Here is a 15,596-nt window from a genome sequence, read left to right as displayed (position 1 = left end):
GTAGGCTTAAACACCTGTCAATCGTAAAATAAAAGTCAATACATATAATGTAAAGGTGAGTACACAAGTTTGATATAGCATATAAGGTTCGAAAAGTTTACGCATAACCAAGCACGTACACAAGGGCAAACGATGCATGTAAATTATCAACATGGGACCATTGATACCAACGACTTCGAGTTGACTGTCCGAGACAGTTCGCAATACATGATTACACTGTAATCCATTGCAGGTAATTGTCCTTAGCAACCCCGTGTGAACGGGTGCTGAGTCCAAACTATAGTACTACGTTGCTAAAGCAGGTAGATAGCACTCCACGTGTAAACATAATAAACAGCAATCATTTTAGACAAGCAATACATGCAAGTAGGTTAGCGTTCAAATAGTTTGTGTTGTTTGTGAATTTGATAGATTACGTATGTAACACCAAAAGTGCTGAAAGCAAAAGGGATCGAGTATACTCACAGTGATTGGTTTGTGGAATTGGAAGGGAGCGGAGCACTGAGAATAAGGTTAGCCTGAATAGTTCGATAACACAACGATGAGTAACGCGGAAAGTGAACAGTGGAAACTGGATCGGATAGACCAATCGATCGACAGCTGTTCGATCGAGTGGGCTGTTCGATTGGTTTGAAAGTCCGTTCGAACATCCATTCGATCGGCCGGCTGGCTCGATCGGCTGGTTCCTTCAAGTGGATTGTTTCTTCCTTTGATGTGAAGGATGTGTTTTGTGTATGATGGTTTGTACTACTTTCAAGTTGGCCGATCGAACAGCTGTTCGATCGGTTAGCCCAACGATCGGCTAGCACTTCATTGTTTTCTAATATGTCACTCGATCGGTTGGCATGTTCGATCGGGTGACATTCCAATGTTTCGAAAAGTCTAAGTGTTTGAAGTATAGTATCTCATGATTCGAGCAGTAATGATTACAATCGAGTGGCGTAGTCGATCGAACAGTACCTCGTCAATACTACACTTTGTGAGTTTTGCTGGAGTTTGTGGACTAAGTGCTAGTCGATCGGTTAGGCCTAGTCGATCGGCTGGCATAGTCGTTCGGTTGGGCTGTTCGATCGAACAGCCTAGCCCGTTCGGCCAGCTTCTCGATTCGGTTAACCTTTCATCTTAACACTTGGTTATTCCCGTTAATTTGTTGATGTTTTAGAGATATTTTGACTACGAAGTTGAACCACAAAGCTGAAGTCCCCCACTTAGCCTACTGATTCGAGCAGGAATCACCCAAACTCGGTCAGAGACGGTTTGGAACCCAAGTTTAACGTTTAACCCGAAATCGGTATAATCTCTCGGTAAGAACCCGAATCTTGAACCATGTGTTTGTTTAGATTGATTTATAAATCGGTTCAAGTCTCGTTTTCACCTTTTTGAGTGTAAAAGAAGTTGAAAGATAGATGAAAACCCATCCTTCCAATCCTTTTCCACCGTGAAACGTTAAGATCTTTGGAAGATTTAGGTTATCTTATCTATGTGGAAATCGGTTAGATCTAGCTTATTCATGGTTGAATGAAGTCAAGAACATGAAGTTCTTGATGAACACCAAGAACACCATGATGACATCACTCAAGAACACCTAGATCTTGGTGGTTTCATGGATGAAATCCAAGTTTTGAAAGATAGAAAGATGGAGAATCGATTAATGAACAAAAACGTACAAGGATTAGAGCGAAATACTTACCGGTTTGAGAGAAATCTGAGATTTAGTGAGAAGAAGAGGCTGGTCGGTCAGAGCTTTTCCAAAAGTGGAAAGTTTGACAAGGACAGCCCTATTTATAGGCTTCCAAAAGAGGAAAGGGTCAGCTGATCGAACAGCATCCCTGATCGAGCAGCTGTCCGATCGAACAGCTTGTTCGATCGGCTAGCCTGTTCGATCAGGTTGCCCTGTTCGATCGGCTAGCCTATTCGATCAGGTTGCCTTGTTCGAACGGCTTGCCTAGTTTTTGGAAGGTTCCCGATTTGCTTCGATGAATGATGATTGAGATTGAATAGAATTCCTAATCAAATTACTTTTAGTCTCAACTACTATATCTAACATACAAGCATCCTTACAACCATTTCGGGTTCGATTTCCATTGAGTTTGATTCACCTTTGAGTCTTGATTGATTTGATTGATTCACCAACACACTTTAACATAAAAGTAAACATGCACAAGTAACACATAAGGCACACACACACGTATAAAAGTACTAAAATCCCCATACTTGAGTTTGATGATTGATTTGATTAGCTTGACTATTGATTGACTAGCTTTATTGCATTGTTACTTCCTATCCTTCACAGTCGGTCATTGATTCTCAGTTCGATTATCGGTCGATTAGTTTGATTATACAACACTTACTCCAAATAATATGAAAATCAACATGAAACTAAAATGAAATTAATCTTTATTAATCTTTAATTCCAATAACAGTCAACTCTTGACTTTGACTTTGACTTTTGGAAAACACGGGGTGTTACAGTCTCCCCTCCTTTAGGGAATTTCGTCCCGAAATTAGGCCGAGAACCGTACATCGCCGTGTGATTTTACCAATTTGATGCTTCAGATCTATCTGAATAACTGCGGGTACTTGGCCTTCATGTCACTTTCGAGTTCCCAAGTGAACTCCGCGCCTCGTTTGCCTTCCCATCGTACCTTTACAATAGGAATGCGAGAGCGTCTGAGTTGCTTGGTCTGTCGGTCCATGATTTCGACAGGCTTTTCCACGAAGTGTAGCGTCTCATTGACCTGAAGATCGTCGAGTGGTATTATTGCGTCATGGTCGGCTACGCATTTTCGAAGGTTTGAAATATGGAAAGTCGGGTGGACATTGCTGAGTTCCTCCGGTAATTCGAGTTTGTAGGCAACTTTACCGATCCTTTCCAGAATCTTAAAAGGTCCAACAAATCGAGGCGCAAGTTTCCCTCTTTTGCCGAATCGGACTACTCCCTTCCAAGGTGATACCTTTAGGAGCACGTAGTCGCCAACTGCAAATTCGCGGGGCCTGCGTCGTTTATCGGCGTACATCTTTTGTCTGTCCCGGGCCTTCACCAAATTTTCCCTTATCTGGTGGATCTTGTCAGTCGTTTCTTGCAGAATCTCGGGCCCAGTCAATTGCGAATGACCTACCTCGTGCCATACAATAGGCGAGCGACATCTCCTACCATACAGGGCTTCGAAAGGTGCCATTTCGATGCTGGAGTGATAGCTATTATTGTACGAAAATTCGACCAACGGTAGGTGTTTGCTCCAACTACCACCAAAATCGATAACACACGCACGGAGCATGTCTTCAATAGTACGAATCGTTCTTTCAGTCTGCCCGTCGGTTTGCGGGTGGAATGCGGTACTCAAATTCAGCGTCGTACCAAGAGCTGCTTGAAAAGTTTCCCACAATCTCGATGTAAACCGAGCATCGCGATCCGAAATGATGTCTCGAGGCGTACCATGATTCTTAATGATCTCGTCGGTGTAGATTTGGGCTAGCTTGGCCACCTTATAGTCTTCTCGTATTGGCAGAAAGTGGGCTGATTTGGTTAGACGGTCGACTATAACCCAAATACTGTCGTGACCTGATGGCGTGGTCGGAAGCTTAGTTATGAAATCCATAGCTATGCTTTCCCACTTCCATACGGGTATCGGCGGTTGTTCGAGTAAGCCTGAAGGTCTTTGGTGTTCAGCCTTGACTCTTGCACAAGTTAAACAGCTACCAACATATAGAGCAATATCCCTTTTCATCCCAGGCCACCAGTACTTGTAGCGGATGTCCTGGTACATTTTGTCCGCACCGGGATGGATGGAATATCGGGATTTGTGGGCTTCGTTCATGATGATCTTTCGCAAATCTGTCCTCCTCGGAACCCAGATTCGGTCCAGATAATAGAATATCCCGTTGGCTTTGCTCACGAGCTGAGTTCCATCGTGATAGATTCGTTCTTTCTTCAACGTACGCTCGTTAAAGCAAGCGTGTTGTGCTTCGCGGATGAGAGCTTCGAGGTTATACTGAGCCTGGATGTTTCGAACACCTATCACGTAATTCTTTCTGCTGAGGGCGTCTGCAACTACATTCGCCTTGCCTGGGTGATAACGGATCTCACAGTCGTAATCGTTGAGAAGTTCTACCCATCGGCGTTGACGCATATTGAGTTCTCTCTGGTTAAAGATATGTTGTAGGCTCTTGTGATCGGTGAAGATCGTACACCTGGTACCATACAGGTAGTGTCGCCAAATCTTCAAGGCAAAGACAACTGCGCCTAGCTCGAGGTCATGGGTTGTATAGTTCTTCTCGTGGATTTTGAGCTGTCGAGATGCGTAAGCTATAACCTTGTCTCGTTGCATGAGAACACAGCCAAGTCCAAGGTTTGAAGCATCACAATAGACAACGAAGTCATCGCTTCCGTCCGGCAGTGTAAGAACTGGTGCATGGCACAGCATGTGTTTGAGGGTTTGGAAAGCAGTCTCCTGCGCGGTTCCCCACACAAAAGGCTTGTCTTTATGAGTAAGGGAGGTAAGCGGTACAGCAATCTTTGAGAATCCTTCGATGAATCGCCGGTAGTAACCAGCCAATCCGAGAAAAGAGCGAACTTCTGACGGATTCTTTGGCGTAACCCATCCCTTGACTGCCTCAATCTTTGCAGGATCAACGTGTATACCCCGACTATTCACAATGTGACCCAGAAATTGAACCTCCTCCAACCAGAACTCACACTTGGAGAACTTGGCGTAGAGTTGGTTTCCCTGAAGCAGCTCGAGAACCAATCGCAAATGCTGCGCATGTTCGGCCCTCGATCTGGAATAGATCAGGACATCGTCGATAAATACAATGACGAAACGGTCTAAGAACGGTTTACACACGCGATTCATCAGATCCATAAAGACCGCGGGTGCGTTGGTCAGACCAAAAGGCATGACAACAAATTCGTAGTGGCCGTATCGGGTTCGAAAAGCGGTTTTGGGTATGTCTTCCTCTTGAATCCGCAACTGATGGTAGCCTGAACGTAGATCAATCTTGGAGAAACACTGAGCACCTTGTAGTTGGTCAAACAGATCATCGATTCTTGGTAAGGGGTATCGGTTCTTGATGGTCAGCTTGTTCAATTCCCGGTAATCGATGCACATTCGGAACGACCCGTCCTTCTTTTTGACGAAAAGGACTGGTGCGCCCCATGGAGAAGTGCTCGGGCGAATGAAGCCTTTTTCAAGTAACTCTTGGAGTTGGTTTGAGAGTTCTCGCATCTCAGATGGAGCGAGTCGATACGGAGCTTTGGCCACTGGATTGGCTCCTGGAATAAGGTCGATTCGAAAGTCGATATCACGACTTGGAGGTAATCCAGGAAGATCATCAGGGAACACCTGAGGAAATTCTCGGACAACAGGAACATCCTTGACTTCAACTTTCCTTTTCTTGTCCGTCTCAGCTACAACAATGTTGGCCAAGAAGGCTCGATATTCCTTGCGGAGATATTTACGAGCTTGAAGACATGACATGAGCTTGAGATCTTTTGCAGTAGTTTCACCATAAACACATAGAATATCACCACTAGCTAGCACAAAACGAATCATCTTATCGGAACACACAACTTCAGCACGGTTTTCACGAAGAAAGTCCATGCCTACTATGACATCGAAACTTCCGAGCTGCATTGGAATGAGATTAATCGGGAATATATGATTGTTGAGCTCGAGAGTACAATCACGGAGTACAGAATTGACAGCAATGGTTCTTCCGGTAGCGACTTCTACTTCGAAGGGTGACGAAAGGTAAGAGCGCTTACGTCTAAGAAGTTTCTCAAACTCAAATGACACAAAGCAGTTATCGGCTCCAGTATCAAACAAACATGATGCATACATACCATTCACAAGGAACGTACCATTGACCACGTTGTTATCAGCTTGAGCCTGGCGTGCGTTGATGTTGAAAGTTCTGGCGTGAGCGGCTTGTTGTTGAGGCTGCTGTTGTTGTTGCTGGGGTTGTTGAGCTTCTTGTTTCACCACTCTGTTCGGGCACCGGTTTGCGAAGTGGTTAGGGTCACCACATGCAAAGCAGGTCCGAACATTGTTTGCCGGGGCCTGTGCAGCTTGAGGAGCTTGAGGGGCAGGTAGCAGGGCTTGGTTAACAGCGGCTTGAGCTTGCGTTTGACGAGGACCATAGCGGCAATTCGCAGTGAAATGCCCGTAAACATTGCAGTGGACACAGAAACGGCAGGCCACACCCACCGGGTGATGATAAGAACATGTAGCACAGAGTGGGTGGGGGCCGGTGTACGCACGCTTAGCCGGCGGCGCATTGATCACTGGCGCAGTGCGCTGTGGTTGCTGCTGTTGTGGCGGTACTGACTGAAGAGGAGCAGCATTGGTTGCGGCGGCGCAATTCTTGTTCTTCTTTCTTCTTCTCGAGGACTTGGAGACTTGAGCAGTAGGGTTGTCGGTTGATGCGGTAGTAACTTGATGCAACGACTTGGATGGCTTATCCCAGACACCAGCCTTAACTCGCTTGTCGTTAATCTCGGCAGCGAGTAGGTAGGTTTCCTCGATTGTTGCGGGTTTGGCGGCGTGAACAAAATCTGCGACACAATCCGGAAGAGCACGGATGTATTTCTTGATGGTCATGTCAGAAGTCTTGACCTGGTCGGGACATATGATACTCAATTGCTTGAAACGGGCGGTGAGACCAGCATTGTCTCCCTCCTTTTGCTTGATACTCCAGAACTCATCCTCCAACTTTTGGCGTTCGTGGGGAGGACAGAACTCGTCCATCATGATCGCTTTCAATTCTTTCCACGTCAGCTCGTATGCAGCGTCGTTCCCGCGCTTGTTCCTTTCGGCGGTCCACCAGTCCAAAGCTCGCGACTGGAAGACACCGGTAGCATTGAGAGTACGGAGGTGATCTGGGCATCCGCTTTGACGAAGGGTGACTTCTACCGAGTCAAACCAATGAAACAGAGCCGTAGGGCCATCTTCCCCGGTAAACTCTTTTGGCCCACATGCCTTGAATTGTTTGAAGCTAAAAGTAGCTTTGTTGGAGTCTTTGGGCGTGAGGGTTCGGGATTCCTCAGATGACTTGCTTGCGTTCTCGAACACATCACTGACGGCTTTTGCCACAGACCTTGAGATGATCGCGGCGAGACGTCGATCTCTCTTTTCCTGACGGGTAAGAGGTTGGCGAGGCCTTGATGATGACGACATGGTCTGCAATAGACATCGCCATAGGGCTCAACACAACGAATTCGAATCTCGCACGTCTTAGTTTACTAAAGCTTAGAATCACGTCGCATCTCACGTCACGTAACACATATAAACACATAAGCACATAATCATAGAGGCACATAAGCACAGAAGCAATTAGAGCACATAAGCAATTAAGCAAATAAGGCACTTAATTTCCTAAACACGTACGCACTTTTATCACAGAGGTTGTCAGAAAACAGAAACCTATAACCACAAGTCGAGTGTCGTTCGTTTTGCATATCGGATAGCATCACATTGTATCGCCTAACTTAGTCGTATATCGTAGCATAGCACACTGGTTTCGTTTAGATCACATCAACAGGGGTTTGAATCGAGATAGGATAGCAACAAAAGTCACGCAGATTGATAACAAATGGAGTAACCAACGAATCTTAAAACACGTAAACAGTTAAATCACATAAAATCAACGAAGCAACACTCAAAATCGGAAAATGGATTGTCTGCGGCTACTAGACTTTGACTAACCATGGCAATTTAACTATTCACAGTTGACTTGTCGTCACTTTCGACTCTAGGGAACATGTTTCTGCCTCGATTCTTGGGCATTATGCATGCGCATTCTAGGCCATACTCGTGAGTTCAGGTCGTTGGAGTCCGTCAATTGCCTTGGCGAGATAAAATAAGGTCGGAATAATTGCCAAGGTTAGGGTTTCACCCCTAGCTCAGCAATTTCTTCCTTGTTTTAAGAAAATCTAGAGGAAAGTTTTCATCAAATTACGGGTTTCAGCCCTAATTTGGTATAATTCTCCCCCGTTTGTTGATAGAAATTCACACAAAATAATTGGTAAAAATTCGTAATTTAGACAGGAATTGCGGGTTTCACTCCTAATCCCGTCCAAACTACAAAATTTGGCTCGGAGTTCGGATGTAATGATAGAATAGAAGGAAACAACATAAAATAAGCACATAAACTTGGTCTCTTGGTTCCTAACTATAGTCTAGGTCTCTAAGACAGCGATCCGGACTAGATCGTGTCTAACCTAATTCCCTATAGTTATGGCTCTGATACCAATCTGTCACACCCCAACCGATGGCGGAATCATCGGGGCGCGGCACTGAGCGAAACAGATTGTTCAGAAGTTTCCACAACAACTATCATACAATTCAGTTATATAACACGTCCCATACCGTGTCCCAAATAATAACAAGTTATCATAGAAATCAACTAAACAATATGGGAACTGTTCCGACAACTCCAATTCTTAATTATTACAGACTGAATTTAAATATTGTTTTAAGACTTCTAGACGGCTAACTGTAAATCTTACTGACTACAGGTGCCAGTACAAGATCTACAGATAATTATGGCCCTGGAGCAGTTACGTGGACACTGTCCTAAGGTCACTGGCTCCTAGAAGCTTATTATTGCCTCGCTTCCCTAGCACGCTAGTAGCTTAAACACCTGTCACATACGTTAAAATAAAAGTCAATACATATAATGTAAAGGTGAGTACACAAGTTTGATATAGCATATAAGGTTCGAAAAGTTTACGCATAACCAAGCACGTACACAAGGGCAAACGATGCATGTAAATTATCAACATGGGACCATTGATACCAACGACTTCGAGTTGACTGTCCGAGACAGTTCGCAATACATGATTACCACTGTAATCCATGCAGGTAATTGTCCTTAGCAACCCCCGTGTGAACGGGTGCTGAGTCCAAACTATAGTACTACGTTGCTAAAGCAGGTAGATAGCACTCCACGTGTAAACATAATAAACAGCAATCATTTAGACAAGCAATACATGCAAGTAGGTTAGCGTTCAAATAGTTTGTGTTGTTTGTGAATTTGATAGATTACGTATGTAACACCCAAAAGTGCTGAAAGCAAAAAGGGATCGAGTATACTCACAGTGATTGGTTGTGGATTGAAGGGAGCACTGAGAATAGGTTAGCCTGAATAGTTCGATAACACAACGATGAGTAACGCGGAAAAGTGAACAGTGGAAACTGGATCGGATAGACCAATCGATCGGACAGCTGTTCGATCGAGTGGGCTGTTCGATTGGTTTGAAAGTCCGTTCGAACATCCATTCGATCGGCCGGCTGGCTCGATCGGCTGGTTCCTTCAAGTGGATTGTTTCTTCCTTTGATGTGAAGGATGTGTTTGTGTATGATGGTTTGTACTACCTTTCAAGTTGGCCGATCGAACAGCTGTTCGATCGGTTAGCCCAACCGATCGGCTAGCACTTCATTGTTTTCTAATATGTCACTCGATCGGTTGGCATGTTCGATCGGGTGACATTCCAATGTTTCGAAAAGTCTAAGTGTTGAAGTATAGTATCTCATGATTCGAGCAGTAATGATTACAATCGAGTGGCGTAGTCGATCGAACAGTACCTCGTCAATACTACACTTTGTGAGTTTGTGGGACTAAGTGCTAGTCGATCGGTTAGCCTAGTCGATCGGCTGGCATAGTCGTTCGGTTGGGCTGTTCGATCGAACAGCCTAGCCGTTCGGCCAGCTTCTCGATTCGGTTAACCTTTCACTTAACACTTGGTTATTCCCGTTAATTGTTGATGTTTTAGAGATATTTTGACTACGAGTTGAACCACAAAGCTGAAGTCCCCCACTTAGCCTACTGATTCGAGCAGGAATCACCCAAACTCGGTCAGAGACGGTTTGGAACCCAAGTTTAACGTTTAACCCGAAATCGGTATATCTCTCGGTAGAACCCGAATCTTGAACCATGTGTTTGTTTAGATTGATTTATAAATCGGTTCAAGTCTCGTTTTCACCTTTTTGAGTGTAAAAGAGTTGAAAGATAGATGAAAACCCATCTTCCAATCCTTTTCCACCGTGAAACGTTAAGATCTTTGGAAGATTTTAGGTTATCTATGTGGAAATCGGTTAGATCTAGCTTATTCATGGTTGAATGAAGTCAAGAACATGAAGTTCTTGATGAACACCAAGAACACCATGATGACATCACTCAAGAACACCTAGATCTTGGTGGTTTCATGGATGAAATCCAAGTTTTGAAAGATAGAAAGATGGAGAATCGATTAATGAACAAAAACGTACAAGGATTAGAGCGAAATACTTACCGGTTTGAGAGAAATCTGAGATTTAGTGAGAAGAAGAGGCTGGTCGGTCAGAGCTTTTCCAAAAGTGGAAAGTTTGACAAGGACAGCCCTATTTATAGGCTTCCAAAAGAGGAAAGGGTCAGCTGATCGAACAGCATCCCTGATCGAGCAGCTGTCCGATCGAACAGCTTGTTCGATCGGCTAGCCTGTTCGATCAGGTTGCCCTGTTCGATCGGCTAGCCTGTTCGATCAGGTTGCCTTGTTCGAACGGCTTGCCTAGTTTTGAGTGTTTCGCAACGATTTGCGATATTTCGACTTCGATGAATGATGATTTGAGATTGATAGAATTCCTAATCAAATTACTTTTAGTCTCAACTACTATATCTAACATACAAGCATCCTTACAACCATTTCGGGTTCGATTTCCATTGAGTTTGATTCACCTTTGAGTCTTGATTGATTTGATTGATTCACCACACACTTTAACATAAAAGTAAACATGCACAAGTAACACATAAGGCACACACACACGTATAAAAGTACTAAAATCCCCATACTTGAGTTTGATGATTGATTTGATTAGCTTGACTATTGATTGACTAGCTTTATTGCATTGTTACTTCCTATCCTTCACAGTCGGTCATTGATTCTCAGTTCGATTATCGGTCGATTAGTTTGATTATACAACACTTACTCCAAATAATATGAAAATCAACATGAAACTAAAATGAAATTAATCTTTATTAATCTTTAATTCCAATAACAGTCAACTCTTGACTTTGACTTTGACTTTTGGAAAACACGGGGTGTTACATACCACTTGTATATAAGTGATGGGTAGTTTTGTAAATATACTTTAACTCTTATTTGTCTAACCCTAGATTACCCACCACACTTAATCGCAAGTTTTTTTGTGGAAGAACGTGTCCTTTGAATGAATGAATTTTTTTAGTTTTATTTGGAACTATTATTATTTGACCTGACCCGAATCGATAGCCGATCCGACCCGAAACATAACGATAGGAAAAAAATTTGGGTCCCATTACTTTACGCCCCCTCGAAACTTTTGGTTAAGCTCCGCCACTGTATATAAAATCTCATTCAAACGAAATACAGTTTACTTACTGTGTGTATGAAAAGTAATCTAAACGGTGCAATTACTTGCATTGCTGCGTTGCTACAGGATTTGATGAGCTCGTTGCCAACCGGTACCGAAAATACTGGTACCGAAATCCCCAAAAGTGGGTACCGGTACCGAATATATCTAGTATGGCATGGTTCGGTACAGGTCGGTATTGGTACGGCACCGGTATTTGAGGGTAAAAACCGGTGAATACCTGTGCGGAACCGGTACCAAAAATACACCGATTTGGTAAATTTGAGACCGGTACCTATACTCAATACCATTTGCTACTTGCATTGTTGCGTTGCTACAGGATTTGATGAGCTCATTACCAACCGGTACCGCAAATGCTGGTACCGAAATCCCCAAAAGTGGGCACCGGTACCGAATATACCTAGTATGGCATGGTTCGGTACAGGTCGGTATTGGTACGACACCGGTATTTGAGGATAAAACCGGTGAATACCTGTGCGGAACCGCTACAAAAAATACACCAGTTTGGTAAATTTGAGACCGGTACCTATACCAAATACCATTTGCTTATCTCTTAATCATATATGAATTTTAAATAATTCTAATCTAATTCTAGTATTAATTTAATAATCTAATTGTAATATTAATTTAATAATAAATTTATGATAATATTAATTTAATAATAAATGTACTGTTCATTCTGTTGAATTTTTATCATATATGAATGAATATGAATTTTTATCATATATGAATATGAATACTCTCTGAAATAGTCTAGATAAAAAGAGATTAATTGTGCCAACGATAGATGACAAATTTAGATATTAAAACCTTTTAGTTACGATTAATTTATTTGTTGAATAAATATAAGTATTTTAAAACCTTGAGAGGATATTAATCTATAAATTTAAAAAAGAAAAACAAGGTTTTGCAAGGGCCAACCAAAGTGACGAGTGAGAGGCACAATCCTCCAAAATTCTTTTCAGAGTTAAATGTTATTTTGTCAGTTTACTTTAAAAGTTTTATTTTTTGTTTTTGGGTTCAAAAAAGTTTCACCACTGCCATTTTAGTTCACTGAGTTAACTTTATCAATTTTTTCTGTTAACGAGAAGGGCAATTCAGTAATTCGGTCCAAAAAGGTTTCAACGTTGCCATTTTAGTCCACGGGTTAACTTCATCTATTTTTTTTATAACGAGAAGGGCAATTCGGTTATAATATTTCATTGTTGTCATTTTAGTCCACTGTGTTAACTTTATCAATTTTTTCTGTTAACGAGAAGGATAATTCAGTCATTTTTAGACCTATGAATGAAAAATGAAACCTTTAGAACAAATTCTGAGAATGACATTTAACTTTCTAAAATACTAAAATGACATTTAACTAACTTTCTTTTTACTACCGAAAAAGCCCCCGAGATTTATCGAAAACCCCACAGAAGACATTCATTCTTTCTCTGTGATAAAACCCTGCCTGCTACCAACATCCTCTCCACACAAAACCATGAAGGCTTCATTCAGAGGAAGCTACGACGCCGACAACTCCGACGCCACCGGCTCCGTCGCATTCAACGCCGGCGCCCTCAACTTACGAGCTTCCGTCACCGGCGACACCTTAACCAACACTCCGTCCTTAAACAACCTCACTCTCTCCGTAGAAAACCCCGGTCTCTTCAACATCGACTACAACCTCCCCAAAAAGGTTCACATCACCAATAATATTTGTTCAATTTCAACTATAAGTCTATAATTCTGTTTATTTTTAACCTAATAATTCGTTAATTTTTATATATTTTATTTGTGTAATTAGGATGTGAAGTTTCAGTTTATGAATAGCGTTAGGGTTAACGATAAGCCGTTGAACTTTACGTACACGCATTCGGTGGCTGAGAACAGGACGGTGTTGGACGGTACGCTCATGTTGGATTCTAATCATAAGGTTTCTGTGAATTACGGATTTCAGCCTAGGGATTGTAAGGTGAAGTATAGTTTAGGTTGTGGATGTGAGACTACAGTTGAGCCGAGTTATGATTTTGGGGATAATTCGTGGGATTTGGCTGTGTCGAGGAGGCTTTATGATGGTTCGGTGGTTAGGGGCTCTTATCAGTCATCTACCAAGGTTTTGGGGATGGATTTTAGAACCAAGGCTGCTGCTGGTGGAAGCTTTAAGGTGAGATGACATATCTTAAGTTGTAATGCACATGAGTTGTTTGATGAAATGTGTGACGCTTTTGAATCTCTTATATCTAGTTTTATAGCTTGATTGTTTGAAAATGACCGTGATAGAATACAACATTATGATGAAAATAAGCTTACCTATGCAGTTAACATCGGTGATATATCGGTTATCAGTCTCCATGTAAAATATCGGTCAGAATATTACCGATGTGACCGATATAACCGATATATCACTGAACTGTTAGTGTTAAATTGCTATATATGTAAATTCTGCATGATATTAAAGTTACCAATATCCTACCGAGATAACCTGTATCTCAAATATCGGTCCTTGACCGGTATCCGATTATACCGCATTAACTGCATGGTTGCATTGCATATACTAAAATGTATCAATTTGAAACAGTTGAACACATTTCACATTATATGCATAGAATTTCTTGGTTTGAAACCGTTGAACCTAGAATGATGTGCAAATAGCTGAAATCCCTGTGCGATTTGCTAGTACACAATAATGAATATATTAGGACTTAAATTCTTTTTCAATCAAGGCAATGGCAACAATCTACAAGAGAATACGACCAAAAAACTTGACAACATTTGTTAAGTCCAATCAAACGGAAAAATCATCTTGTATCAGCTAAGCTGCAAATTGAACAAAGTAATCTGCTTAATGAACATCTCAATCTGATCTTGTATTTTGCACAGAGCAAGCTTTGAAATCTGGTCAGTGGAATATTTGGTGGTTACTAGTACCTTATGCAGTTATAGCGGTCCAAAATCGAATAGCGGTCAAGGTCCGGCGGTCCGCTATATGATATATAGGTTATAGCGGTGATATAGCGTTAATTTTTATACCATGCATAATTTATGTATTTATATATATATAAATATATCTTTGAAAAATATTAATAGTAATATCAAAATTCATAGTAATATCATTCCATTATCAAAAACCTGTTGCAAATCTAACATAATTTAAGAATTAACACAATCAAACACCTACCTGCGTTACTGTGTTGCCTCATTCTATTGTGTTACTGCTATAACCGCTATATAGGTTTCCAAATAGCGGCCAAATAGCGGTATTTAGCGCCGCTAATAGCGGAACCGCTATAGGCCACCGCTATTTGGACCACTACACACCCTGAGGTCCGCTAACCGCTATAGCACCGCTATTGACTGCTTAGCTAGTACCATTAGCTGCTAAGGTTGTTATTGTAAATTGCCATCTAATGAACTATCTTGTGTCCGGTTAAGTGGTTGTTAGCCTTGATTTGCGCCTGCTATGTTTTTTATTTCATTGTGAAATAGTTTCTTGACACTTGATTCTTGTCATTCAGGTTACTGCATCAGTCAATTTAGCAGAGGAGAAGAAGATACCAAAGTTAACTGCCGAGAGTATCTGGGATTTCGAGATGTAATTGCTGCAATGCAATTGGGAAAAAAAGACAGTTCTATTAGTAAGTTCTTTTGCTTATATTTTATAAAAATGGAAGGCTAGAATTGTTCTTGTATATAGACCTGCGTATTTTTGGGTTCTTTTTCCTTTGAATTCAACTTACTTCAAGAGAATTTATGGATGATCCATTTTGATGAGATGATAAGCGTCCACCCAGGACTTTATTTCTAAGTAACAACCACTCATATACATTATGAAGATCACTTTTAGGGTTTTAGTTACATAACTTTATGAATTTCATGCTACATTGGTATAAGGAATGATTGCTCTTTAAGCTTACCCATGACTTTATTTCTAAGTAAAACCACTCATATACTATCTGAAGATCACTTTTAGGGTTTTAGTACATAACTTTATGAATTTCTTGCTACATTGGTATAAGGAAGGATTGCTCTTTAAGCTTGGATGCTTTCTATAATAGGACAGTCTAGGTTCACGAGCCTAGTCGATCTCGATAAGTGAAGCTCGAGCTTGTTTAAGCACGACTCGGTTCAAGCTTTTAGTGAGCTGACTTTGAGTTGCTCATAAGTGGCTCGGCTCGAGAGTACACTTCTTTCCGACCCTTCTAGTCTGAATCCTCTTGCTGAATTTTA

The 15,596-nt window shown here is 41.8% G+C and overlaps 1 protein-coding gene across 1 annotated transcript; it reads left to right on the top strand.

The window, feature by feature from the left end:
- Positions 1 to 12,789: 12,789 nt before the first annotated feature.
- Positions 12,790 to 15,142, top strand: LOC110908924 (outer envelope pore protein 24, chloroplastic). The gene is made up of 3 exons (XM_022153923.2): positions 12,790 to 13,065; positions 13,174 to 13,533; positions 14,885 to 15,142. Exons 1-3 carry the CDS (start codon positions 12,868 to 12,870, stop codon positions 14,963 to 14,965), a joined length of 639 nt encoding a protein of 212 aa, XP_022009615.1. The 5' UTR covers positions 12,790 to 12,867; the 3' UTR covers positions 14,966 to 15,142.
- The last annotated feature ends 454 nt before the right edge of the window (positions 15,143 to 15,596 follow it).

Source organism: Helianthus annuus, chromosome 14, assembly GCF_002127325.2.
Source record: "Helianthus annuus cultivar XRQ/B chromosome 14, HanXRQr2.0-SUNRISE, whole genome shotgun sequence".
Classification (NCBI taxonomy): Eukaryota; Viridiplantae; Streptophyta; class Magnoliopsida; order Asterales; family Asteraceae; genus Helianthus; species Helianthus annuus.
This window is presented reverse-complemented; position numbering and strand designations above follow the sequence as displayed.

Bases quoted from the DNA above. Each gene is read 5' to 3' on its own strand.
- LOC110908924 (XM_022153923.2), top strand. From the start codon at position 12,868: ATGAAGGCTTCATTCAGAGGAAGCTACGACGCCGACAACTCCGACGCC. The intron at 13,066-13,173 runs GTTCACATCACC...TTGTGTAATTAG, and splicing joins ACTACAACCTCCCCAAAAAG to GATGTGAAGTTTCAGTTTAT. The intron at 13,534-14,884 runs GTGAGATGACAT...CTTGTCATTCAG, and splicing joins CTGCTGGTGGAAGCTTTAAG to GTTACTGCATCAGTCAATTT.